This window comes from Tiliqua scincoides, chromosome 1, assembly GCF_035046505.1.
Source record: "Tiliqua scincoides isolate rTilSci1 chromosome 1, rTilSci1.hap2, whole genome shotgun sequence".
NCBI classification, from domain to species: Eukaryota; Metazoa; Chordata; class Lepidosauria; order Squamata; family Scincidae; genus Tiliqua; species Tiliqua scincoides.
This window is the reverse complement of record NC_089821.1, coordinates 62,406,946-62,432,642: the sequence shown is the minus strand read 5'-3', so window position 1 is coordinate 62,432,642 and position 25,697 is coordinate 62,406,946. Positions and strand designations below refer to the sequence as shown.

Below are 25,697 nucleotides of genomic sequence, written 5' to 3'. Positions count from 1 at the left end.
ATTTTCTGTGTGTGTGTCTCCTGCAGTCACATGGCTGTACACTTAGTGTGTGTTTCCACCCCTTTTCTTGTGTTGGTGAGTGAGTGTGTAAGACTTTTCTCAAGCTGCTTCTATCTTTCAACTGACTCTTCAACTGTTCAAAAAGAGGGTCTAAATCAAGCAGCGTCACACAGCCAAAGACCCCTTTTCTGACTGCTCCCCACCAACCCCTGCTAGTTTGCTGCTAACAATAAAACAGGAGTTAAGGAGGTACAAATGTTTCAAATGCACTATTCACAAGAGTGTACATCTCTGTTGGCTGTACAGGTCCTTGACTTGGAACAAGGAATCCTAGAGTTATTCTCCTTGCATGGGTGTGTGTCCTCATTGCATGGTGGACTCCATGCATCTGGTCAGAACTCATGGAGAGAGGTCTGCATGTTGGTGGATCATGAGGGGAGAGAGAGAGAAAGAAGAGGGAATGGATGGGATTCCATTCATTATTTTCATCCATCAAAATTATGCATGGAAAGGATAAAGTGGATAGGGAGATGCTCTTTACACTCTCACATAACACCAGAACCAGGGGACATCCACTAAAATTGAGTGTTGGAAGGGTTAGGACAGACAAAAGAAAATATTTCTTTACTCAGCGTGTGGTCGGTCTGTGGAACTCCTTGCCGCAGGATGTGGTGACGGCATCTGGCCTGGATACCTTTAAAAGGGGATTGGACAAGTTTCTGGAGGAAAAATCCATTATGGGTTACAAGCCATGATGTGTACGTGCAACCTCCTGATTTTAGAAATGGGCTATGTCAGAATGCCAGTGCAAGGGAGGGCACCAGGATGCAGGTGTCTTGTTATCTGATGTGCTCTCTGGGGCATTTGGTGGGCCACTGTGAGATACAGGAAGCCAGACTAGATGGGCCTATGGCCTGATCCAGTGGGGCTGTTCTTATGTTCTTATGATGGAAGCATGGAAGGGACATGCCCTACAGGTCAAAGAGGACAAGAATAAAGATTTGAGACAGGTAGTTTCTGAGTCATCTGCCTCCTGGATGCTGCACTGCCCCCTAATGTCCTGCAGGTGGCTCCTTTGCACCTATTTTCCAAAAGACCATTCTCTCAGGTCCTCCACAGTATAGCTCTTCAGTCAGTTTTTCTCCCCCAGAAAATAATCCACTCCTTCTGGTTTGTGTGATTCTCCAAAAAGGCTGAGGCGTCAGTCAAAGGAGAGGTGGGAAAGATTCGCACCCCCATCCAAGTGGCTGAAGGACATTTACAGCCACTCTAGGTTCAGCCCCTGCCTGTAGTCAAGGCAACAGAGAGCCCTAGCTCTTCTGCCTAGCCATCTTCCTTCCTTTCAACTAACTTCTCTGGCTGTTTTCCCCTTTCCATTCACTGTACAATTTCTTTCCTTTTCTCTCCCAGGTTTTTCTGGGAGCCCTTCTAAGCTTACTCTATCCTGCTCTGGGCCAGGGTATCTTAGAGATCGCCTACTCCCGTACAATCCGGCTCGTCCTCTTAGGTCATCAGAGAAGGCCTTTTTACAACTGCCACCGCCTAAGGAGGTATGTGGGGCAGCGGCAAGAAATAGGGCCTTCTCAGTAGTGGCACCAGCGTTATGGAACTCCCTTCCCCTTAATAATAATAATAATAATAATAATAATAATAATAATAATAATAATAATAATAATAATAATAATAAAACTTTATTTTTATCCCGCCCTTCTCCCTAACGGGACCCAGGGCGGCTAACAACATATTTAAAAAACAGATTTTAAAAACATTAATACATAGCAGATAAAAACATTTAAAAACACATTACAGAGGCCATAAAAACAGTAGTCAGATTAAAAGACAGAATAAAAGAGCAAGTCACCAAGGAATCAAGCCTGTAAAAAACTAAAAGATGTATAAAAATGTTAAGAAGGCCAGAAATCAGAAGGCTTGTTTAAACAACAGTGTTTTCAGGCCTCGCCGAAAACTCTCAAGAGAGGGAGCCATTCTCAAATCAAGGGCAAGGGAGTTCCATAATGTTGGTGCCACTACCAAGAAGGCCCTATTTCTTGCAGCCGCCCCCCGGACCTCCTTGGGTGGCGGCACTTGCAAAAAGGCCTTCTGTGATGACCTGAGATGGCGAGCCGGATTGTACGGGAGTAGGCGGTCTCTAAGATATCCTGGCCCAGAGCAGTATAGGGCTTTAAAGGTCAAAACCAGCACCTTGAATTGGGCCTGGAAACGAATGGGCAGCCAATGTAACCCCCAGAGAAGTGGACTGACAGAGTCAAACCGCCTGGCTCTGGTGACCACACAGGCCGCCGCATTCTGTACTAATTGTAGTTTCCGAACCGTCTTCAGGGGCAGCCCCACATAGAGCGCGTTACAGTAATCTAACCTTGATGTCCCCATGGCATGGATCACCGTGGCCAGGTCTGCACGATCCAAGTACGGTCGCAGCTGGCGCACCAGCCGAAGTTGAGCAAAGGCCCCCCTAGCCACAGCTGCCACCTGGGAATCCAGGAGCAGCTGCGAGTCCAGGAGGACCCCCAAGCTGCGAACCTGCTCCTTCAGAGGGAGTGCAGCCCCATTCAGAGCAAGCCAATAGTCCAACACCTGCATCGAGGATTTCCGAACCAGGAGAGCCTCTGTCTTATCCAGATTTAATTTCAGCTTGTTAGCCCCCATCCAGATCCTCACTGCTTCCAGACAGCGCTCCAGGACCTCAACCGCCACCCTGGAGTTTGGAGGAAAGGAGAGATAGAGCTGGGTGTCATCAGCATATTGATGACACCTCACTCCAAACCCCTGGATGACCTCTCCCAGTGGTTTCATGTAGATATTAAATAGCATGGGGGACAGAATTGAACCCTGCGGCACCCCGCACCTCAAGGGCCAGGGTGTCGAACAGGCATCCCCCAGCACCACCATCTGGGACCGACCCTCCAAGTAGGAGCGGAACCACTGCAAAACAGTGCCTCCAACTCCCAACTCGGCCAATCGGCCCAGAAGGATACCATTCCCCTTGACTTAAGAATGGCTCCCTCTCTTGAGACTTTTCGGCGAGGCCTGAAGACCCTTCTGTTTAGACAGGCCTTCTGAGTTCTCAGCCTTTTTAACATCTTTTCAACATCTTTTAATATTTTTTACAGGCCTGATTCTTTTATGATTTGCTGCTCTATGCTCTTTTTACCTGACTATTTTTTATCTGACTGCTGTTTTTATGATATGTGTTAATATGTTGTTATTTGTTTTAAATTATGTTTTTAATCTGTTTTAACCTGTTGTAAGCCGCCTTGAGTCCCTTCGGAGAGAAAGGCGGGGTAAAAATAAAGTTATTATTATTATTATTATTATTATTATCCCCACTATCCATCCATCCTGAGGTCACTCACAGCCTCCTTGCGGCCGACCCAAAACATTCTTCTACTTTGAAGAGCTCATGATCTGCCTAGCGTGGGTCCCCCTTAGGTGTGGGGTCCAATTGGGCTCAATGGGCCCAAATCAGCCTAAAGCCAGTCCAGATGCCATGGAATCCCTTGCAGACTCTCTGAAGTCAACAGTGCAGCATCCCATAATATTGTTCGCATGTGCACAAACCTGTGCACACCAAGAATTGCATCTCAGTGATGGAGATGCTTAAAACTATCTCCACTCCTGAGCTGAAAGGGAGAGCTCTACTAAAAAGCAAGCAGCAGTAACATCTCAAGTCTGACATGCAGCATGTTAGAAACTTTTGGGTGTATAGCAGCTGTAACAGGAACTTAAGAAAGGTTTGCATACTTCCCTGCTCAAAAAATTAAAATGGAGAAGGCATCTGGCTGAGAGGAAAGGTGGTTTTGGCTAAGTCCATATATGGGAATTGGCTGGCTGGCTTGTTAAGTGAGAAAAACACGAACGGTATAAAAGTGCAACCAACCCCTGAGTGGCTTTGGGGCTCTTCTGCTGGACATTTGCTGTATCACTTATCTGCTTGAATAAAGTGATGATGAACTGAATTGCAGAGTGACCCAAGAGTTGGACAACCAACCCAAGGTGACCCCCTTGAGGTCTGCTGGTAGGGAGCACCTCACCTTTCTTCTGTGGCCATGCAAAGAATCCCAGGCACTCCTCTTAGGTTGCACTTGGCTTCACTGGCATGTCTCAAAATATCAGCACCCCAAGTATGGGCCTGGATTGCCTGTGTGTGAACCTACATTGAATTTTACTCCCCTGTGTAGTGATGTTCCCACAGTAAGGAGAAGCCATTACGTATCTAGCAAAATGGATAGCGCCACTGGAATCTGTTCACCTCAGCCCTGCCTTGCTGGGTCCATCCAAGGGCCACCCAAGCCAGCCTCCCAGCCAGGCCCAGCCCAACACTCACTCTGCTCTGCCAGGGAGTCAAACTCAGCGCTGCAGCAGCAACAGGAGCCGTTCAGCACACCAAGGACATTCTCACTTGGCCCCGTTTCCTGCTTCTAAAAGCCAGCTCAATATTTCAAGAACAAGTAAACCTGAGGGAAGCCACATCATTCTGAAATGGCAAGAAGTCAGCTTACGACTTGTGAGGGGTGTCTCTGTCAAATTACCAGGTTTGAGTCACTCTTATTATTCTGTTGCCATTACATCCTTAAACAGTCTGCAGACATGTGGAAAGCATTCCCCCCCCCCCCCCCCCGCACACACACTTCTGTTTTGAAGAGGCAGCAAACATGACAGCATCCTCTGCTAAAGCACCACCAAAAGGCATTTAACCAGAGTTAGTGGTTCTGTAAGTTTGTCAGACTCACCTTCCGGCAGTAAAAAATGGAGCCTGAAGGTTGTTAGCTGGGCTCGGGAACAAACGGAGAGAACTGTTTGCTGCAAGCACAGAGGAGCTTAGTTTCACTTTAGAAACTACATACATAAGCACATCTCTCCCCTCCCCTTCCTCCTTCGTCTGCCCCACCACTGCTTCCTGTTCACTACGAGGCTGGTTTAGCCACATTTTCCTCACTAATCTCCTTTCCACCTCCAGTTCGTGGAAGGAAGACCAAAAATCTCTCCTGCCACTGCATAAGCGGGTGAGGGGCTAGTGTTTGCCCAGAGTGCTGCCATCTCAACCCTATGGGCAGGTTTGCTTTAGCAGTGCTCTGAGCTGGCCAAACTGTTGACAAGCAGTAACTGCAGCTGGAGTGGAGCAGGACAGGAGTAGAGATGAGAAGTAGGAGTGCTTTTAGCCTGGAGAAGGCAGTATAGACATCTGAATAAATAAATCACAGACAGTGGCCAAAGAAGTTCCCATTTTTGGCAAAAAATCATAATAATGTCAAAAACAGAATACAATACTGAGGAAGGAAGTCCATTGAATAGTGTGCATTGTTAAGTATAACTATCAAAATATTTACACGTGTGAAACTAAATAATGAATAAATCAATCCATTTGGCAATTTATTTGATATCAAAATACAAATTGTTTATTTCATTATAACCATGAAATGATGATAAACTGATGCATCATAAGGCACACACACAGTTCACAAACACAAAATAAAGAATATCAAGAGTTCAAAATTATGTTGAAAGAACATTAAAAAATCATGAATAATGACCTACAATTGAGTTTGGCTCCGTAACAGAGCAGAGTTGCAGCAGCAACAGAAGCCGTTCAGCACACCAAGGACATTCTCACTTGGCCCCGTTTCCTGCTTGTAAAAGCCAGCTCAACATTTTAAAAAGAAATAAACCTGAGGGAAGCCGCATCATTCTGAAATGTCGTGAAGTAAAGTTATGACTTTTGAGGGTTCTCTCCTTGAAAATACCACATTTGAGTCCATCTTCTTATTCCATTGTCTTTTTATGTCCTTAAACACACTGCATGAATGTTGAAAACATTCCCCCCTTCCTCACTGTCATTTTCCAAAGGAGCCAAGCCTTTCAAAGAGAAGGCAGCAAACATGACAGCATCCTCTGCTAAAGCACCACTGAAAGGGATTTAGCCAAATGGGACGGTTCAGTAAATCTGCTGGACTCACCTTCCTGCAGTGAGAAATGGAGTCTAAGGAGTGCTGTTCACTGGGGTTGTGAAGAAATGAAGGAAACTGTTTGCTGAAGACTTTCAGAAGATGACTTCCACTTTACAAACTACGTGAGCTTGTCTCTCACCCTTCTTCTTCTCCCTCATCTGTCCCACCCCTGCTTGTTGCTCGCTCTGAGGCTGGTTCAGACACATTTTCCTCAGCAATTTCCTTTCCACCTCAGGTTTGTTGAAGGCTGTTCGAAGACTCTTTTGAAAGAGACACCCCCTCCCCGGTACTGCATAAGCGTGAGAGACCAGTTGAGGTTCAAGGGGCCATTTGCCCAAAGAGCCACCATTTTGACCTTATTGGTAGGTTTGCTTTAGCAGTGCCCTGAGTTGGCCCAACAGTTGACAAGCAGCAACAGCAGCTGAAGAAGAGGGAGAGGAAGACAGGTGGATGCGAGAATAAGCCAGGAAGAGGGATGTGAAGGAAAGGTGCTTTTAGCCTGGAGAAGGCCATATAGACACCTTCTGAATAAATAAATCCCAGATGTTGGCGAAACAACTCCCAATTCTTTCCAAAAATTCACAATAACATCAAAAACAGTATACACTGGAGGAAGAAAGTACATTAAATTGTGTGCATTGCTGAAATATAACTTATATAAATACTTACACATGTAAAAAAAAATAACGAACACATCTTTCAATATTTTTGGCAATTTATTCAATATCAGAATACCAATCACTTATTTTGGTCTTTATAACCATGAAATAATGATAAACGCATGCATAAAAAGCCACACATGAAACAGTTTACAAGCACAAAATAATCAATAAAGAGAGTTCAAAATTATGTTGCAAGAACATGAAAGAAAAAAAAAATCATGAATAATAACCTACAATTCAACATGCATGTGCATATATTTATTGGTTGAGGCAAGCAAAAATTGTAGCTTTTCAGAGTCAGTGTAGAGTAAGACTCAGCAGGGGTGACTGCAAACTGGAAGTGGTTTCCGATTGCTTCTTTTTAGTATTCTAAGACTTGGGGAGAGCAGCATTGGCCTTCTGAGGTAGGATATTTTCAGCATCTGGTCCATGCAGCCAGCAAACAGCTAAGGTAGATATGCATATTACAATACCAGTGACAGCATTTCTTAGAAGGCTGCCCAAATCCTGAGCGGTGAAGGGTCCATAGGCAGATCTAGTTCCTCTAGGCTCAAAGTTGCTTCCCATCTTGACTGTTGCTGCTGGCTGGAAGGGGAACCGGAATGTTGGCTTTGCTGCTGCTCAGTGATGGAAGCAGGTGATCTGCTTCATTTGAACTCCATTCAGTGATCCTGGTAGTCTTTCCTTATCCATTATTGTCCTTACTCACCACTGTAACTTCTTCTAGGTGTCTATAATGAGATCAGGCTTGAACCTTTTCAGGGAAACCAGCTCTTCCACAGTCTCTTCCATTAATTTGTCAGTATCCAGGCTGTGTGAAAGAAAAATGCTTATTTTTCAAGGCAGTGGAAATGGAGCAATACTTAATGGAGTATCTCTGCATTGCAAAACTAACATGCTTTTCAAAGCGTTGAACTGTCATTGTGTCTTCCCAAGGATCCTGAGTATTTCTGGGTTTGCGCTGTGAAAATTTTCTTTGTGAAGACCCACAAAATCCAACTCCTAGAATTATAGCTGTATGGTCAGGGTAGTGTGGCAGCCTGCCTGGTCCATTCTACCACAGCTGCCACAGACAGCAAAGGCATACCATCCAGGGCGGAAACCCAAGGAACCTTCTGGGGCTCACCGCAGATGAACACAGCCAGGTTAAGTCACCTGGCTTCCTCCTCCTGCGCTTTCACTCAGGGGGTCATGGGTAACAACCCTGGCTGGTGTGGAACCTACCCACTCTCTGAGCTACTCATCAGCCAACAAAAGGTTTTTATGTACAGGGTCCCCCTGCTTCCACCCCATCTTTTCCTGCCCTGCTCCCAATTTATGCACGGTCCATTCCCACACCCTTACTTTGCTCCCCCCTCCTCTAAGCATTGCTGGGGCCTGCTTGCCCTTGCAGCCTCTGTACTTGGTTGTCATATCAGGCTCCAGGTCAGATCCCTGAGGCTGCAGCTGTGTGTCTGCACAGCTGACAAACCAGCTGGCTGGGATGAGGGCAACGGTGACCCAGATGCCCCATGGCAAACCCAGAAGTGGTCGCCAGGTTGGGCGCTAGCTGGGGACGGTGGCGGAGCTCGCCCCAGCAGGCTTTGCAGCAGGAGGCCCACCCAGGTCACGTTGTTGAGCAGTGGGGGCGGCTGCCACAGGAAGAGCAGGCTGCCACGGCTTTGAAGGGAGGCCCACACAACACTATGTAGGATTCTGCAAGGGACAATCGGTGACATTTACTCTAGTTGAATTTTCTAAGGTAGGTTTCTTAGGCAAAGCTGTCCCTTCCTGAGATACCCACATCCATGCGTGTCTGTGTCTGGGGTATTATTAAGAAGAAGAAGATTTATATAAAGTCTTTCAATAAAAGGTATATACAGCATCCATGGCATACAGGACCCACCCTGCCAGCATATGACCACAAGGAAACCAAAATGAAAGGGATGCTATTCAACCATTTATTCTTCTCCTGTCAGTGGAGTCGCACCCTTTCCAAACAGAACAAGTCCTCAGTTGTGTCTCATGCTTCTCACCGCTTTCTGTCACCTGTCACAAGGAATTCAGCCTAGCACTAGGTTCACAGGGGGGAGGGGGGACTGTCTATGCCTGGACTATCCCTGCCAGCTCAGTGGTCCTGGTTCACTCCTAGTAGAGAGGGAGATCCTAGTACTGACCAAAGCCTTGCAGCCAAAACAGACCCTGGGCAGTCCAGGAGGGAGATGCTTGGTTTTTCTCCTTTCCCTTGGTTTCCGTCTCTCTTCCTGCCATCTGCCCAGCCTCCTGCTCCTTCCCTCTTTCTTCACCTCTCACATGCCCCTTGTGGTTTCCCAGTCCCCCTTCATCTCCATCCATCACCCTCCTCTTTCGCTTCCTCTTCAGCCTCACCTTTCACTTCCATCTCTCTGCTCTCTCCCTTCACTGCCTCACGCCTCTTTCCCCTTCTTCAAACACTCCTTTCTCTGGCCTTGTCTGTGGGAAACACACTCACCCTGCAGCCCACAAGCCAGCACTTCACGGAAGCCCATATTCAAATGAAGAACTTCCTGAACAGGCAACTTCCCTTTGCCTCCACCATTCTTCTGGCCAATGCCACACATGGCTGGAATTTGGCTACATGCCCTTCTGTTCCTCAGCCGTACGCTAAACTCTCAGGAAAAAGATGGATGTGACCGACCCCAAAATTGTATGAGGCCAAGAAAAGGATCGTTCCTGAAAAGAGACAGAGGCTCCTACATACCCTATTTTCCTCAGCCTGCAGCTGGGCTGCCTGAGCCCCTTGCACAGCAGCCGGACTCCTGCGTCTCCTAGTTCATTCCCCTCCAGCAGCAGCTCCTTCAGATTCCGACTGGTGCTGAGGGCAGAGCAGAGATCCTCACAGGAAGCTGCTGTCAACTTGCAGTTCAACATCCTGCAAAGCACCATATAAATAACTACTTGTTGAAATCTGACCTTTCGCCAATACTTCAGGATGTGATGTCCATATTTCCACCCAACGCTGAAGTGGATAATTCAAGGAGAACCTTCCCTGTCCAGTGAAATGACCCTCAGCCATCCAGATCTCTTCATGATCCTAATTCTGATCATTCTATTTCACAGTATGAGCATTACAGGTATTCATGACACAGAATTTGTTATAGAATCCAACCAAATGAGAATTGCAGCTTTCAAGGGAAGAAAACAGGCAACTTCCTAGTCCTCGTTGACTGCTGTGGAAAAGCTCAATAACAGCGCCATCGCTACTTTTTGTGCACTGTTACCTATTTCATAATTTGTAATACAAATGATTTGAAACAGGGCTGGTTTAAAGGGTCAGAACAGTAGCGTAGCTAGAAGGGGGGGTCATAGTACTACGTTTTGCAGGTGGCAGAACACGCTTTGCAAGCAGCCCCTCCCCTTTGGAGCTATTCCGCTTGGTGAGAGAAAAATGCAGGAGACACCTCCGTTTTCCTTTTGCCAACCAAAATAGCTCTGAAGGAGAGGAGTTGCTTGCAAGGCGCGTTCAGGTGCCTGCAAAATGTTGTGCAGTAACTCCCCTCTAGCTATGCTACTGGTCAGAACCCTTGGGCAGTTGCCCTCAAAGGCCCAGTACAAAGGTAGTGCCTGCCACTTTTGTGACTGCCTTCTCTTGGCAAGCCTATCCGCACCAGGGAGCTTCCCCTGGGATGACAAAGGGACCTCTGAGGGCAGTTAGGAGAAGAACCACTTCCACTGCTGCTGGAGTAAACAGAGAAAAATGGCACAGAAGGTGAGCTTTGCTATTGCTACTACAGCCATTTACAGTGTAAGGAACACAGACACGTCCAGCAACACGAAGACAAGATTCCAAGATTAACCTGGGGGTGATGGACGCCAAAGACATTTTGCTACAAGCCTTAGACATGCAGCCTGCCCCACCCTGAAGAACTGAGGGCCAAATCCGGTCCAATTTTCAAGCACTGGTGCAGCCATGCCAATGTGGAGCCTGCTGCATCCTGCAGTGGGAAGGCAGTCACAGAGACCTCCTCAAGGTAAGGGAATGCTTGTTCCCTTATGATGGGGCTGCATGGTGGCTGCATTGGTGCTGGAAAGTTGGATAGGATTGGGCCCCAATTCATCTATAAAATGATTACCATGCAGAAAAATTCTACCTGCACACATAGGTACAGTCAATAAGTATAAGTGTACTTTGTGCTGTGTATTTTGAAAGTCGGATTTCTTTCTTACGATAGAACTTGCAATCTGCAGCCTGGGTCTTTGAGCCCCTCACAGAGCAGTCGGACTCCAAAATCTTCCAAGGGGTTGTCCCAGAAATCAATACTCTCCAGCTTTGGGCTCATCCTGAGGGCAGAGGAGAGCTCCTTGCAAGCACCAGGTGTGATTTCAGACCCACACAGGCTGCAGGACACAAACACACTTTGGTCAAGCAACGTGCTATGTGGTAAAGGCTTGTGGAGGGATGGAAGGGAAGACAGCTGCAGCTCAGTGAAAGGACAAAAAGATCAGGCAGGATGGAGGGGAGGCAGACATAGAAAGGCAGGAAGGGGAGTGGTTGGATTGATTATCATGAGTGGTGGAGGAGGGATGGGTTTGAAGGAGTCTTGGATGAGATAGGCAAGTAAACAGATTTCGGAAAAGCAGATTCAGGCCATGTTGGATGGGGGAGAGTGTGGAATAGAGAGAGAAGGGAAGCTTAGGAAAGTGAGAGGACAGGTCTCAACTTCCTGAAAATGGGACAGTGCACTTTATTTTCCTAGGTAAACCACTTTGTGCAGTTTGGTTTTGAAAAGTGGTATAGAAATGTTTTTCATACTAATACGCAACTGAACACCTCCAGATCATGGTCCGGGTGCCAATGACTGCAGCCAGAAAGGAATCCAGCTCTTTCTTACCACAATTTACGTAACCTGCAGTGTGGATGCTTCAGTCCTTCACACAGAAGCTTCATTCCCAGTTCCCCAAGTTTGTTGCTTCCCAGGAGCAGTTCAGACATCATTCCGTTGCTGCTGAGGACAGAGGCGAGATCCTTGCAGCAAGCAGGGCTGAGATCACAATTATACAAGCTGCAGGAGACAAGCAGTTGCCCAATTATGGTCAAACACAACCACCATCAATACTTTGAATGGCAAGTAGAGCAGGCCTCCACTGGGGACATCCCGATGCAAAGGCCAGGACTACCCGTCACTCTGCATAGCAGGTATCCCTGGACTCCATGAGTCAGAGGAGTACCAAGGGAAAGTGTCAGGAGAGGTTCAGTGCTTCATTATCCTACTTCCTCTGGTTGCCACTTCACACATGACAAAGTTTAATCTCCATGGAACTTCATTCTGACATGACACAGTAGAAGTGTCAGAACTACACGTCTTACAGAACAAGGTTCCTTTGTGATTAAAGGGATGCTGCATAAGGAGACTCTTCCTGTGTCTCCAGTTCGCCCCACTATTCTCTTCAAATGTGACTCCTGCATCTAACATGGTGCGATGTTCTCCAAGAATAGAAGGTGAATTGCAAAATGGCTCTCTCAATAGGCCTTCAGCTATTAGAAGGGATATTGTCTACACAGCAAAAACTGGGTTCCATATTCCTAAGGATTTCTGGATCAGAAACTTTCCACGCTGAATCAGTAGCAGGCAGCATGAGTGGTGACGCAGCTGTTGCTCGAGGTCAGACATTTTAAGTCTAATGGGGAAAACAACACTAGAGCTATGGAAAGTAAATAGGTCAGAACCAGAGAACTGGAAGTAACCTTGAATCAATTAGACCTGTCCCTGGTCTAAAAGCAGAAGCACTGCAGCCAAAAACAGGCACCCAGTTACAGAGGACAGAAGGAGCGTCTCTTTCTGGGATCCCTTCATTCTCTCTGAAGGCCACAAGCTAAGCCTCCTCGTCAGTGCCACCCTTCCCCACCGTTACTTGCTTTAGCTTCTGCAGCCTGCAACGTGGGTGCTTCAGTCCCTCACCCAGGAACTTCACGCCTGCATCTCCCAGAGTGTTACACTCCACAACCAGCTCTGTCAGAGACTGGCTGGTGGCTAGAACAGAAGAGAGAGCGCCACAACAAGCTGCTGTCAGGCTGCAGTGCCCCAACCTGAAAGAGACAGAAAAGCATCTTTGGTTTTTGTTTTTGTTTTGTTTTTTAAAAGAAAAAAAAACCTTCCTCCCTTCCATGTTTTCCACAGTGACATCCCCTCCTGAACATTTTTCATATAACACCAGAACCAGGGGACAACCGCTAAAATTGAGTGTTGGGAGAGTTAGAACAGACAAAATAAAATATTTCTTTACACAGCGTGTGGTTGGTCTGTGGAACTCCTTGCCACAGGATGTGGTGACGGCATCTGGCCTAGATGCCTTTAAAAGGGGATTGGACAAATTTCTGGAGGAAAAATCCAGTACAGGTTACAAGCCATGATGTGCAAGTACAACCTTCTGATTTTAGGAATGGGTTAAGTCAGAATGCCAGATGTAGGGGAGGGCACCAGGATGAGGTCTCTTGTTATCTGGTGTGCTCCCTGGGGCATTTGGTGGGCCGCTGTGAGATACAGGAAGCTGAACTAGATGGGCCTATGGTCTGATCCAGTGGGGCTGTTCTTATGTTCTTATCTGTTTGGAGATTGTAAAGGCCTCTTTCCCAGCATCAGAATGAAGCGACAAGGCCTCTCAAGAATCCTGACCTCCTCCCATTCCCCCCCCCCCCCAATAAGCCATAAAGATGGCATCTAGGCAGGCACATTTAGGGAGGAGTCCCTAAAGGAGTCCCAGAGAAGTCCCACTGATTCTTGAGTGCTGTTTTGGTTCTCACACAGATGCAGACTCTTGAGTGGGGAAGGAAAGATTACTCATTTCCTTCCCCTAAAGCTGGAGAGAATGCAGTGCACATGCAGAGGTGGCAGAAGCAAGCCTGCTCTGCAAGTCCTCACCCAGATCACTTGCACCAGACAGGTATGGCGTGCGTGCCCCCCTTCCTGCCTTTGTCCACATGAAGCAAAGGCTGTACAGCTCCTGAGTACTGCTTATGAGGTCACAGCGCTGTGGCCTGGCTATTTAGCAGGGAGGGGAAACTGAAAGCCACAAGCAGGAAAAAACAGGTGGGCTCGGTTCAGCTGTTGGTGGAGGGGAGTGAAGCATATATGTCACACGTACAGACTGAATTCCTGATCCAAACTGAGACTGGGAACCTGAGGGCAGTAGGTACCTAGGGTGGAGCAGGGGTGTAGTCCACCCTGGGCATCAATTAATTATGCCCCAGGAGTCAAAGCCCGTCAGCCCTGGTCTATCCTCTGTTCTGAAGGGTGGGTAGACCTGGACTCTGTCAGGGATCTCAACATGGAGGCCATGTTTACCATGCTTCGGATGGCTAGTAGACCTGGCCTCCCCTATGGACTTTGTTCCTCATCTTGATGTGGAGGCCAGGTCTACCTGTCACTTCACATGGTTAGTATACCTGTCCTCTCTGAGGCTGTAGCATACCAAGGGTGGAGTAATGGGAGTGGCCCAGAGACATACCAAGGGAGTGGCAGTTGGGGGGCAGTCTACCCTGGGTGCAGACAGTAAGGGTGTACCAGGGTGTCTGTCCCTTTGAATACTGAATAGACCTGGCCTCCACTGGATCATCTAGAAGGAGAGGCCAGGTCTACCTGCTGCTTCAAATGCTGAATACACAGTGGGAGCAATCTGCCCTAGTACCAGTGGCACTAGGTATGCTCTGGAGCAGTCCACTCTGTGTGTCAAATACGCTAGGAATGCCACTGCCTGTGGGATACATTCCCATGTTCCTGCAGAACTGGCATCTCTTGCTGGTGAAATGAAATGGGCGAGAGAGTCAAGAAGCCTGCTGGATCAGCCATGCAGAGCCAATACCTACAAAACATTATTGGACAATAATCACAATTTTCCTTCAGCATCATGACCCAAATGTCATGACCCAAATGACTTCAGCATCATGACCCAAATGTTCACCCAAATGTGTTTTTTCAGCTCAGGGGTGGATCCATGGGTGCGTGGGCCCCCCCCCCAAAACCAGCAGGTAGCAGGCAAGGGTGCCCGCCGAGCTGGGGAGCAAAATTGGGCACCAGAGGAATACCCACTGGGTGGACACTGGCAAAATTGGCTGGAATGGAAGCCCAGGTCTACCCAGATGGTAGATCTGGGCTCCAAGGCAAGGTGGGAACCTAGGTCTACCCAGGCAGGACCTTGATCACAGAGCCTATCAAGTTCAACCTGGAGCCGAGGTCAACCTGCCTGGTCGATGTGGGCTCTGGAGTTGGTAGTGCTCATGGCCCCCCCAAACACACACTGAATTCGCCCGTTTCAGCTACATCCATCTCCTTTGCTATTTTTCCACCAGCTGGGTCTCTTATAAAGAAAAGTCATATTGAGAATCTTTATGATTGTTTTAAGCAGTTTGTTTCTGTGTTTAATAATTTCAGTGACTCCACTCCCCACCTCCTTGTGCTAGATTTAGGATGCTGCTGGCAGTTGCCCTTATGCAAAATGTCAATCGCATCTGGTAGCGATCTGGGAGGAAGGGAGTGGCCTTCCTTTTCCTGGTCTGGTTTCACAGCACCCTGTGCTCATTATGGCAAACATACTGAATCCGCATCTGTCATGGTGCTAATCATCTTGTGGGCATGGAAGCCAAACACCACCCAACTGTTGCTTACCCCAACATCTGCAGATGGCAGTTGGGCTGCTTCAGTCCCTCACAGAGCAGCTGCACACCTGAGTCCTCCAGAACGTTATAGTCCAGAGTCAGCTCCGTAAGTGTCGGATTGACTCTAAAAACAGACGCAAGATCCCCACAACAGGCAGCTGTCAGCTCACACGTTCCCAGTCTGCAAGAAATCATAAGCACCACATAGAGCAAGTGGAACCATTCCTTCTTTTGATATGAATACATTATTATGAAGGACAATTATAATGTATGTGGGACAATCAATACAAAATTATGAGGGATAATCAATACAAAACAACTGGACTTCTCAGCGACTTCTATCAATAAGGTCAAAACAAACATCTTGCCTTACAAACCTTTCAGAATTCTTTGAAAAAGTCAACAGGGATGTGGATGCAGGAGAACCTGCAGATATTATATAACTGGACTTTCAGAAGGCGTTTGACATGGTCCCTCACCAAAGGCCACTGAAGAAACTCCACAGTCAGGGAATAAGACAGCAGGTCCTCTCCTGGATTAGGAGCTGACTGAGGATCAGGAAACAGATTGTGGGTGTCAATGGACAATTTTCACAATGGAGAGGTGAAAAGCAGTGTTTCCCAAAGATCTGTCCTGGGACCAGTGCTTTTCAACCTGTTCATAAATGACTTGGAGAGAGGGCTAAGCAGTGAGGTAGCCAAGTTTGCAGATGACACCAAACTTTTCTGAGTGGTGAAGACCAGAAGAGATTGTGAGGAGCTCCAAAAGGATCCTTCCAAACTGGGCAAATGAGCAACAAAATGGCAGATGCATTTCAATGTAAGTAAATGTAAAGTCATGCACATTTGGGCAAAGAATCAAAGCTTCACATATAGGCTAATGGGTTCTGAGCTGTCTGTGACAGATCAGGAGAGAGATCTTTGGGTGCTTGTGCACAGCTCGATGAAAGTGTCGACCCAATGTGTGGTGGCAGTGAAGAAGGCTAATTCCATGTTTGGGATTATTAGAAAAGGTATTGAGAATAAGGCAGCTAATATTATAATGCCATTGTACAAACTGATAGTAAGGACACGTCTGGAGTATTGTGTCCAGTTCTGGTCACCACATCTCAAAAAGTGTATCATGGGAAAGGTGCAGAAGAGAGCAACCAAAATGATTACTGAGATGGGACACCTCCCTTATGAGGAAAGGCTACAGCATTTGGGACTTTTCAGTCTAGAAAAGAGGCGCCTGAGGGGAGATATGATAGAGACATATAGAATTATACAGGGGATGGACAGAGTGGATAGAGAGAGAGATGCTCTTTTCCCTTTCACATAATACCAGAACCAGGGGACATCCACTAACGTTGAGTGTTGGAAGAGTTAGGACAGACAAAAGAAAATATTTCTTTACCCAACATGTAATTAGTCTGTGGAACTCCTTGCAACAGGAAGTAGATGCCTTTAAGACAGGATTGAACAAATTTCTGGAGGAAAAGTTCATCACAAGTTACAAGTCATGGTAGGTATGTAGAAGCTCCTGGTTTTAGAGGTAGGCTGCTTCTGACTGCCAGATGCAGGGGAGAGCACCAGGACGAAGGTTGTTTCTGTTGTCTTATGTACTCCCTGAAGCATTTGGTGGGCCACTGTGAGATACAGGAAGCTGGACTGGCTGGGTCTTTGGCCTGATCCAGCAGGACTCTTCTTATGTACTTTTTTGCAGTTAATGGACCAGATGTATTTACAATAAAGAGAGAGTTTGGTGTCTGAATTATGGTCCAATCCTATTGACCTACTGCGCTGCCGGAACTCACAAGCTTTATGGCAATCACAAAGCAGGACCCGCCATTCCATGCAGGTGGCCACACACCAGCAGTCTCCAGAGAAACCCCGGCACCAGTAAGTTGAGGGTTACAATTGGGGGGAGGGTGATGGGTGGAAGAGGGCAGGAGGAGAAGGAACATGGCAGAGACTGAGGTGTAGGGAATGTGACATGGCCAAGAAGTGGGAAGTATTGGCTGCTGCAGCTCCACCAAAATCCAATGCTCCTTCCTGGCTTCGATCCACTCTCTCTGGGTCCACTCATCCAAGCCCCAGCAAGATTGTGGGTGCAGGTCCAAGTAGACCCATCATGGCGATGGAGGCTTATCCCTGGGCAAAGGAACAAATGTCCCCTTGCATTGAGGTCTCCAGAACCGCTGCCCCCCTCCCCCCACACAGTGTGTGCACTGGTGGCACAGCTGCATTGGTGGGGGGGGGCAGGATAGATGGAATTGAACTACTGGCCGATTATTTATTTTCACATTTCTATAACATTCTTCCTCCAAGTAGCTCAGGGTGGTGTATGTGGTTCTTCTCCTCCTTTTGTCCTCACAACAACCCTGAGAAGTAGGTGAGGCTGACAAAGAGCGACTGGCCCAAGATCACCAGGAAGTTTCATGGCCGAGCAGGAATTTCAATTCTGGATCTTCCAGGTGTAAATCACACTCCAGAATCACAATATTTGTATCTGCTCCCACGACTCTCAAGTCTCCTCTCTGAAACGACTACAGGCCTTCATGAGCCCCACAAGGCCAGACAAGGCCAGACTGAAGGTCTGAACGGCATTATGGGCATTTTCAGAACACCTCAGAAATTTTCATTCTCTGGTCTTCCTTTGCAGAGCACAATAGGCATTTGAGACGTCAAGGCAGATTCTTATCCCTCCCTATCAGACAAACACTGGACAGGTTTTCCTGCTTCTCTTGAAAAGTCTACAGCCCTAAGACTCCAGCCAAATGATGATCTGAAGGTTTGCAGAATATGATGCTGGAGGAAGTGGTCTGAGGTCTTGGGAGAAGGAACTCAGCCCAAACTTACGCTAAAATTTGCAGCCTGCAGTCTGGATGTTTCAGGCCCTCGCACAGCAGCTTCACTCCTGCATCTCCCAGCTTGTTGTGTTCCAGGTTCAGCTTCTTCAGGGTCTGGCTAGTTGCAAGGACAGAGGCAAGATCCTGGCACCTGGCAGCCATGAGACTGCACTCTTCCAGCCTGCATGGGAAAAGATCAGTTTGTTGGGGGCCATTCATTGACCTTATACTGCTTGAACACGTCAAGCTGCAGCCGAAAGAACATATGTCCAAAGAAGAGGGGTGCCACTATTGACAGTGACCTATTTCTACTCTGCCACTTGCCCTTCTTCCAACTGAGTTCCTTCTCTGTCTGAATGAGAGCACTGCCTTCTGGCTTCCATTAATCAGGCCCGCAACAGCTACTTACACAGACAGGAAGCCAGAATGGAGGCAGGATAAACAAACAGAATCCCTGTTGTGCTGCAGTTCAAGTCATTCACTTTCCTTCTCTTTAATGCATTTTCATTCCTACCTGCTCATTTCTCACTATGAACAGCAAGACGGACCTTTCTTCAAAATGGGGTACATACCCGTCCTTCAGAAACATTTGTAGGACTGTTTGGGTTTTCTTTTTGTTCTGTTTTAATTTACTTTAGTTGTCTTACTTGTTGTTATACATTTTACTGTGGGGCTTTGTAAGCCACTTTGGGCATTTGCTCTGGCATGGGAAAGGTGGGATATAAATTTTTCAAATAAAATAAAATAAAATAAATAAAAGCACCTTCCACTATACCATGTGCAGCTGTCATGCTCTGCAATAAGTGGCAATCCTGAACATGAGAAATGGTTGGCAACCCTAGGCCAGTGTGTGCATCCTTTGTCAGAATAAGCTATGTACAGTTCTTAGACCTCCGAGTGTGTGGTATAAAGGTACCCAATAATTCTGCGTTTCCAAACAGATTAGAAAATGACTGCTTTGTACACCAGATGTGCAAAAACTCTCATGTGAGCCAATGCCCCAGAAGCCAAAGTCTCAACCCCTGTATGGCATCTTGGGATGTAGCTGTTCAGCACCAGCTTTGAGTCTGACTAAACGGATTGCCAAGAGGAAGCTGCTTGGCTACTCACCCCAGGCTCTGCAGTTGGCAAGAATGATCCTTCAGCCCTTCACACAGCAGCTGAACTCCTTGCTCTCCAAGGGCAGAATTAGACGCAAGCCTGAGCTCTGTCAATGTCTGGCTGGTCCTGAGAATGGCACAGAGATCACTGCCACAAGCAGAAGTCAGGTTGCAGTCCCACACCCTAAAGAGAGGGGCACAGAAAACTGAGATCTTCATTCTTCGAGGTTGCCTGGGAAAGGTGGTACAGAGATGCTATAACTTTGTTCAGGGTAGACAGAGGCAGGCCCACTTTCACCCAAGCTGCTGTGCAGAGGGGCAGGAGACAGCAGCAGAGGGAGGTGTCAGCTTTGGATGGATGTGGCTTGCTGGGGCTGGGTGGGCTCAAGGAGAACATCAGGTCCTTGTGGAAAAGCCCCACGTTCTGCAGACAGATTGACAAGTAGAAAAAGCTTCTCATGACTGGCCAGACATTTGTCACTGTCACCACTACCTGATAAATCAGGAACCAGTGTAAAATTTTATTTGATTCCCTCTAAGTGGAATGATAATCAGCCTAAGAAAGGCCTGTGTGCCAGGCTCCTCTATCAAAAGAGAGGTCCAGTACTCACAGCAGATTGATTGTCTGTAATCCTCACCTTACCTCACCCCCAACTCTAATGCCCCAGATCATAGCCCAGACAGCTAATAACTTGACATTAAGCTAAGAAAAGAGGAGGGAGACAAAACAACCCTCTACAACTTAATATGGAGGGTTGTTTTGAATATATGTTTTGAATATATATGTTTTGAATATATGAATCCTCTGCTCTCTCTTGGAGTGGAATAGCAGGAAAGTTGACATTATCATTCTATTATACGTTTTTATTTGTTTTTAAATTATGTTTTTATATGTTGTAAGCCGCCTTGAGACCCTTTGGGGAGAAAGGCGGGATAAAAATAAAGTTGTTGTTATTATTATTATTATTATTATAGCAGCAAACGAAATTCAGTGGAGAGGCAAGGACACCACACCACATATCACCGTGTCTGCAGAAGGACTTCTTGCTCCTTCCCAAAGCCACCCTTGATGTCCAGAGAAAGGACCACAAAAATTGGAAGTGCTTGCCAGTCATTTTAGAGCTAAAGGGATCCTTAAAGCGCCAGATCCGTTCAGTTTCTAGTTCCTCCTAGATCAGCTAAGAGGAAGCCAAGAGCTAAGAGCTCCTAGTTCAGCAAAGAGGAAGACTATGCTACAACAAAGATATTTAACAATTGCACAATCACATTCGGCATACCTGGAGGCAACAAGGTCATGCCTGATCCACTCTTGTTGAGATGGTTAGATAGAGGTAGATTAAATGCTTACCCCAGTTTTTCAAGCATGCAGTGTGAATGACTGAGGCCTTCACCCAACAACTTCAGTCCTGAATCTCCCAGACTGGTTGTATGCAAGCTCAGTTCTACCAGCATCTGGTTTGTTGAGAGAACGGAGGACAGGTCTGCACAGCAGTCCCCTGGGAGTTTGCATCCGTCCAGCCTGTGGAGTAAGAGAGAAGCACTTCCATCAGTCTGGATCCTCCTTTTTGCACCCAGTGAATCGCTTCTCTTCAGACAGGCTGCAACTCCTCTACAAACAGATCTCACTGTTGTCAGAGTTGGTGCTCACTGTTCACAAGTCACCTGGTCACATCTGAATCTTTTCCTAAATTCCTCTTACACTTCCACTCTTTGCTCCTCAGGTGGTCACAAAAACGCTTTCTTTTTCTCAGGAAATTGGCAGCTCTATTTCTTCATGATCCTCGTGGAAATTGCCATAGACAACCACAGGACATCTAAAAGCCCTCTAAAGACAGTTCCATACTGGGGATTTGCACCTCGTCCATGCGCAGCTGATATAACTAGCAGCTGAGCTCTACTGCAAGTCTAGGGAGAGGGCTGTGAAAGATCCGATGGTCATCAGGGCAGTTAGCCTGGCTGACCCATTCTCGGGTCTTCTTTCCCCCCTGTTGACTTTGACTATTTGACCACACACAAACACACACAAAATGATCCAATTACAGAAAGCAGTGTATACAAGACCTAACATGCATGTAAAGAACTCTGTACGCAACCTTGGGAGAGGGGATTCATGTTTTCCCTTGATGAAGGGTTGAATGCACCTTGAAAAGCCTTCAGTCTTTACTACAGTATTCTATGTTCTGCATTCAGTCATTTACTGCTAAAAATTCTAACTGGTATTGTGTGACACATGACTGAAATTAGGACAGTCCTATGTTGCCTCCCCAAACTTGCATGACCCCAGAAATTCCCACCTGCCAATCATTCGGCTCTAGTGCTCATGTGGGAACTCAGCCTTCCTGGATCATCACTGTGGAATACTGGAGCACCAAAGGACACTAGAGTGTGTATACAGACATTATCCCTAGGAGTAGAACAGGCTGGGACACAAGTTAAGAACAGGAGGGAGAAGAGAGAGAAAAAGCAACCATGGCTTACTCCACTTTCTTTATTTTGCTGTTGGGCTCCATCAGTGCCTGGCAGAGCTGGTAAATTTCAGAATGCTTCTGGGTCTTCTGATAAGGCCTAAAAACACAGAACATGTTCAGCAGAGTTCACTATATTCTCTTTTCCAAAACAATACATGAGCTGTGGAGGAAATCTGGGCTTATTAATTGTCCTATTCTTTCTCTTGATTGGAACAGGAAACAATAGCTAATAGTTGCTGATACTACATATTTTAATCAGTTTGAAACAGGTTTAGCTGTCTCAGCTTCATTCTAATCCCTAGGAATTGTTGTTTGGTTGGGTGCTGAGAATTCTTGGTTAGGAAGTACTGAGACTTCTAGAGAAGGACAGTGGCCAAAAATGCCCTGCTTGGGAGTCAATCATGACAATTACACAAGTCAGAGTGTCATTTAAATTTACAGTGTAAACCTGAGCTCTGTGCCAGAAAGGGGGGGGGGGGTCAGGTCAAGAACCGGTTCAGATCCATCAACAGATTCCCTTGGCCAGCCTGGTCCCCAAGTACTGCTAGGAGTGTCAGCATTCAGTGCACCACCTGAGATGTCACGTGGGGCTCAGCGTAGGACTTCGCCTTGGAGCCCTCAGCAATCTGGTACTAGCACTGCTGACCAGGGGCCAGAATCCTCCTGTTCTGTCTGTCTGTATTGATCAGCCAGCAGCAGATGTGATCAGTCACAACAGGGATATTCACGTCAACAGTGGAAAAAGAACCACATCACTGAACCTCAGGGGAAGCCTTCTAATATTAACAATCCCATATTTGAGAGGTGGTGAAAAGACAACCTACCTCTCAAAAGCATCACATCATCCTAGGAACTAAATACACAATTCGTGAGACAGGAAAGATTCAACAGGATGTTATGAGCAATGCTATTCTGCACTCCATCAGGATCTTCTACCCATAGCTGAGCAGTTTAGCACAAACTTAGTCCAGGTACCGAGGAAGAAGAAGAAGAGGCAGGAAGAAGACCGAGACACTACGCGGAGCTGTTCTTTTTTCTATTCTTTTCTCTCTGTGGGTCATTCTTACTTTTTGAAATATAGCTGCTGAATGTTAATCAATGTAAAGATTCCAAGAAGACTTACTGGCATGACTGAGTGGGAAGGACGGGGACTTCTCCTCCTTCAGGGCTCTTGGACAGAAATGAGCACGTATATAAAGAAAGAGTCTCCAAATTTAAGCAATGCTTCACACAAAAAGAGAGCGCTGCTTGATCCAGTGGGGTGAATTTCAACCCATCCATTGTTAGTTCAGTCAAATGACTGAGTGCATTTTGAACAAACTCCTCTTCTTGCATTTCATACAAAGAATGAAAATGTTCCAGCTGATCGTAACATGGATAAACTGAGTTTATTTTTGTGTGCCCTTTAAGCCACTCCAGCAGATCACCTTGAATTGCAGATGACATTTTCCATCCAAACTGTTCTTGGACGTACTTCATGATTTTTTTGTTTAAAAGGCCAAACATGAACAGTACAATTAAACTCAAATCCCCTTGATCTTTGCTACAGCTTTCCAGCAATACTTTTGTCTCTTGCTTAGCAGTCTCAGAATCTTTGGCTTCATCTTCAAAAACATAGAACAAAGCTGTAAGAAACTCTTGCACACTAAGGTGGACGAAGCTATAGATGTCATCAGAATTGGGATCTCTCTGGAAGAGATTCTCCCACCACGTGGAAGGGAGAGAACTGAACACAGCCAAACTTGGCTTCTGGATTTCTTCTGCCTTGAACCAGATTCTCTTTTTCCAAATTCCTTCAGCAGCCAATGAGCAAAGTCCTCTCAGATTCTGGCGTTCAGTGCTATTGCAGAGAGATGCACACAAGTGGGAGAGATAAAGTGCATACACTGATGTGACTTTGTCAGGCACCTGCCAAAGATCTCCTCTGCTCCCCTCCAACTGCTGTTTCATCACAGTGCAGATGATCCAGCAAACACCAGGTACAAAGGACATGGCAAGGAGAGCCTCATTACTCTTGACGTACTCAAGAGCCTGTGCCGCTAATTCTTGATCCCCAAAGAACTGGTGGAAATATTCTTCTCTGCCCTTCTCAGTGAAACCCAGCAGCCCCAGATAGCGAGGGGAGCATAAAAGGTTCTTCAGGCTGCCCAAGGCACTTGGCCTGGTCGTGATCAGCAAGCAGGCCTCAGGAAAGACCCTCTTGGTAATCAAACCACTCAGAAGGACACTCACTGGATTCTTCCCACAGGGATTGATATTCAGGTTGTCTTCCTGCTGCTCAATAGAACTATTCAGCTCATCCAAGCCATCCATTATGAAGAGGAGTTTGTTGGGACTCACCAGAAGTTCTTTAATGGCTTCTTCTGGAATCAGTTCAGGGTAATTCTTTAAAATCAAGTCAGCCAAACTAGCCTTCCCCTTCACTAGATCCAGTTGCCTGCAGCTTATGTAGAAAACAGAATCAAAGCGTTCTGGAAACAGCCTCCCACTGGCCCAGTCTAGCAGGATCTTTCTGGCCATTGTGGTCTTTCCCACCCCAGCCATTCCCAGTAGCACGGCAGTTCCCGCCGTGCCGCTGTCAGTACTGAACAGGGCATCTAGGCTGGTCGCAGCCATTTGCTCTGGCACCAACCCTCTATGTCTCCATCGCCTCTGCAGGAATTCATCCGCTTCACTTGCCTTAGTCAGTTTTGTGTAAGGTTCACTGAATGGCACATGGACCCCAGGGCAAGAGTCTTCATCTTCTGGTGGCTGGCATTTCTTCCTGACATGTTCTCTGTATTTCTTCCTATAATCTGATTCAAACAGGATCCATTAACAGAGATAGTGAATAGATTTAAAAGACAATCAGCAATCATATGAAGCTATGGACAGATTTCTCCCGCACTCCTACAAATGTTTGGCAGAATATGCAAAGACAGGGCAATTTTGCACATTAGATTTGCCAGTAACAGGACCTCAGTGTGGTCAGAAGCTGCAAGTTCCCCCTTAGCACACTGAATCAGAAAGAGGAGTCTGAAAACAGAAGCAGTGCAGACTTCAGGTGCGATTTTTCACACTTCTCCACTTTGTTTGGAACAAACTCTGGTGTCTGACTAAAGCTTCAAAACTTCTTCAGGTTTATTCATTCCTCAGCAGACCAGAAAGGGAAACACAGTTCAAGGCCACTAAAGATGTCGCTCTCACCCACCGTCAGGCATACTTATGAGCCAGTGAATAGTCAAAGACCTGCTACTGGCAATCAACATGGAACTGCTCCTAAGGAATCACAGAGTGAAGAAAGAGATAGGCTGTCTGATATAAATCACGACCCCAAAGGAGAAAGCCTCTTGCCATCTTCCCCCACCCCCTGGCCCCTTTCACGTTCTGCACTCTCCATGCTCTGCGTGTGGGTCGTGGGTGCCCCGGCGCCTCACAGGGTGGCAGCACTTCTGGAAGGACTCCGGGGAGGCTCCGCCTCACCTGCTCCCCCACCCACCACACGTCCCTGCCGTCCACACCCCTCCACTCTGCTTCCTTCTCCGCTTCCACCGCAGAGCCCGCGGACGAGCAGCGCCTGCAGTCCCCGCACTGGTCTCCACGGGAGGCAGCGCTGGAACTCGCCCAGCAGGGCAGACCGCGGCGCTTCCCTGCCAGGCGCCCCACACGCTCACCCGGCGCCGCCGCTGCCATCTCGGGCGTGCCGGGCCAGCCGCCAACCAGGAGGGGCTTCTCCAGCCGGCTCCTTCCAGGCTCCCGCCTGCACCGCAGCCGCAAGACAAGCAGCTCCCCCGATCTCGGGGCAGGACTGAGGGCAGCCCGTCCGCAGCGCGACCAGAAGGAGACCAGCCCCTTGAGGGCTGCGGCTCCGCCTGCGCACGATGACGACAGCGGCACTCCGGGCAATGAGGAAGTTTCACCGGAAAAGCACCGAGGAGGGACTGGGAGGCGCTGCCGCCGGCTGGGCTGGGCTGGGCTGGGCTGCGTTGCTCCCGGTCCCGGCAATTGGAGAGCGAAACAGCGGCATCTGGTGGTCGAAGCCGGTATGGGCGAGATCTGGCGCTTCCTCTTCGAGGGATGG

General features: G+C 47.4%; 2 protein-coding genes across 2 annotated transcripts in view; both read right to left on the bottom strand.

Moving 5' to 3' along the window:
- Positions 1–4,808, bottom strand: part of LOC136644124 (NACHT, LRR and PYD domains-containing protein 12-like) — a 135,719-nt gene extending 130,911 nt beyond the window's left edge. Inside the window, exon 1 of the mRNA XM_066619683.1 lies at positions 4,752–4,808. The gene's annotated coding sequence lies outside the window, so the exon portion shown is untranslated. The remainder of the gene's footprint in view (positions 1–4,751) is intronic.
- A 1,927-nt stretch (positions 4,809–6,735) lies between these two features.
- Positions 6,736–25,412, bottom strand: LOC136636223 (NACHT, LRR and PYD domains-containing protein 12-like). The gene is made up of 12 exons (XM_066611177.1): positions 25,291–25,412; positions 22,761–24,432; positions 21,648–21,734; positions 20,518–20,688; positions 19,180–19,353; positions 18,080–18,250; positions 15,250–15,420; positions 12,504–12,674; positions 11,479–11,649; positions 10,814–10,984; positions 9,348–9,518; positions 6,736–7,439 (listed from the first exon to the last, which is right to left on the bottom strand). The coding sequence occupies exons 1-12, from the start codon at positions 25,307–25,309 to the stop codon at positions 7,352–7,354; spliced, it is 3,237 nt and encodes a 1,078-aa protein (XP_066467274.1). The 5' UTR covers positions 25,310–25,412; the 3' UTR covers positions 6,736–7,351.
- Between the last annotated feature and the right edge of the window lie 285 nt (positions 25,413–25,697).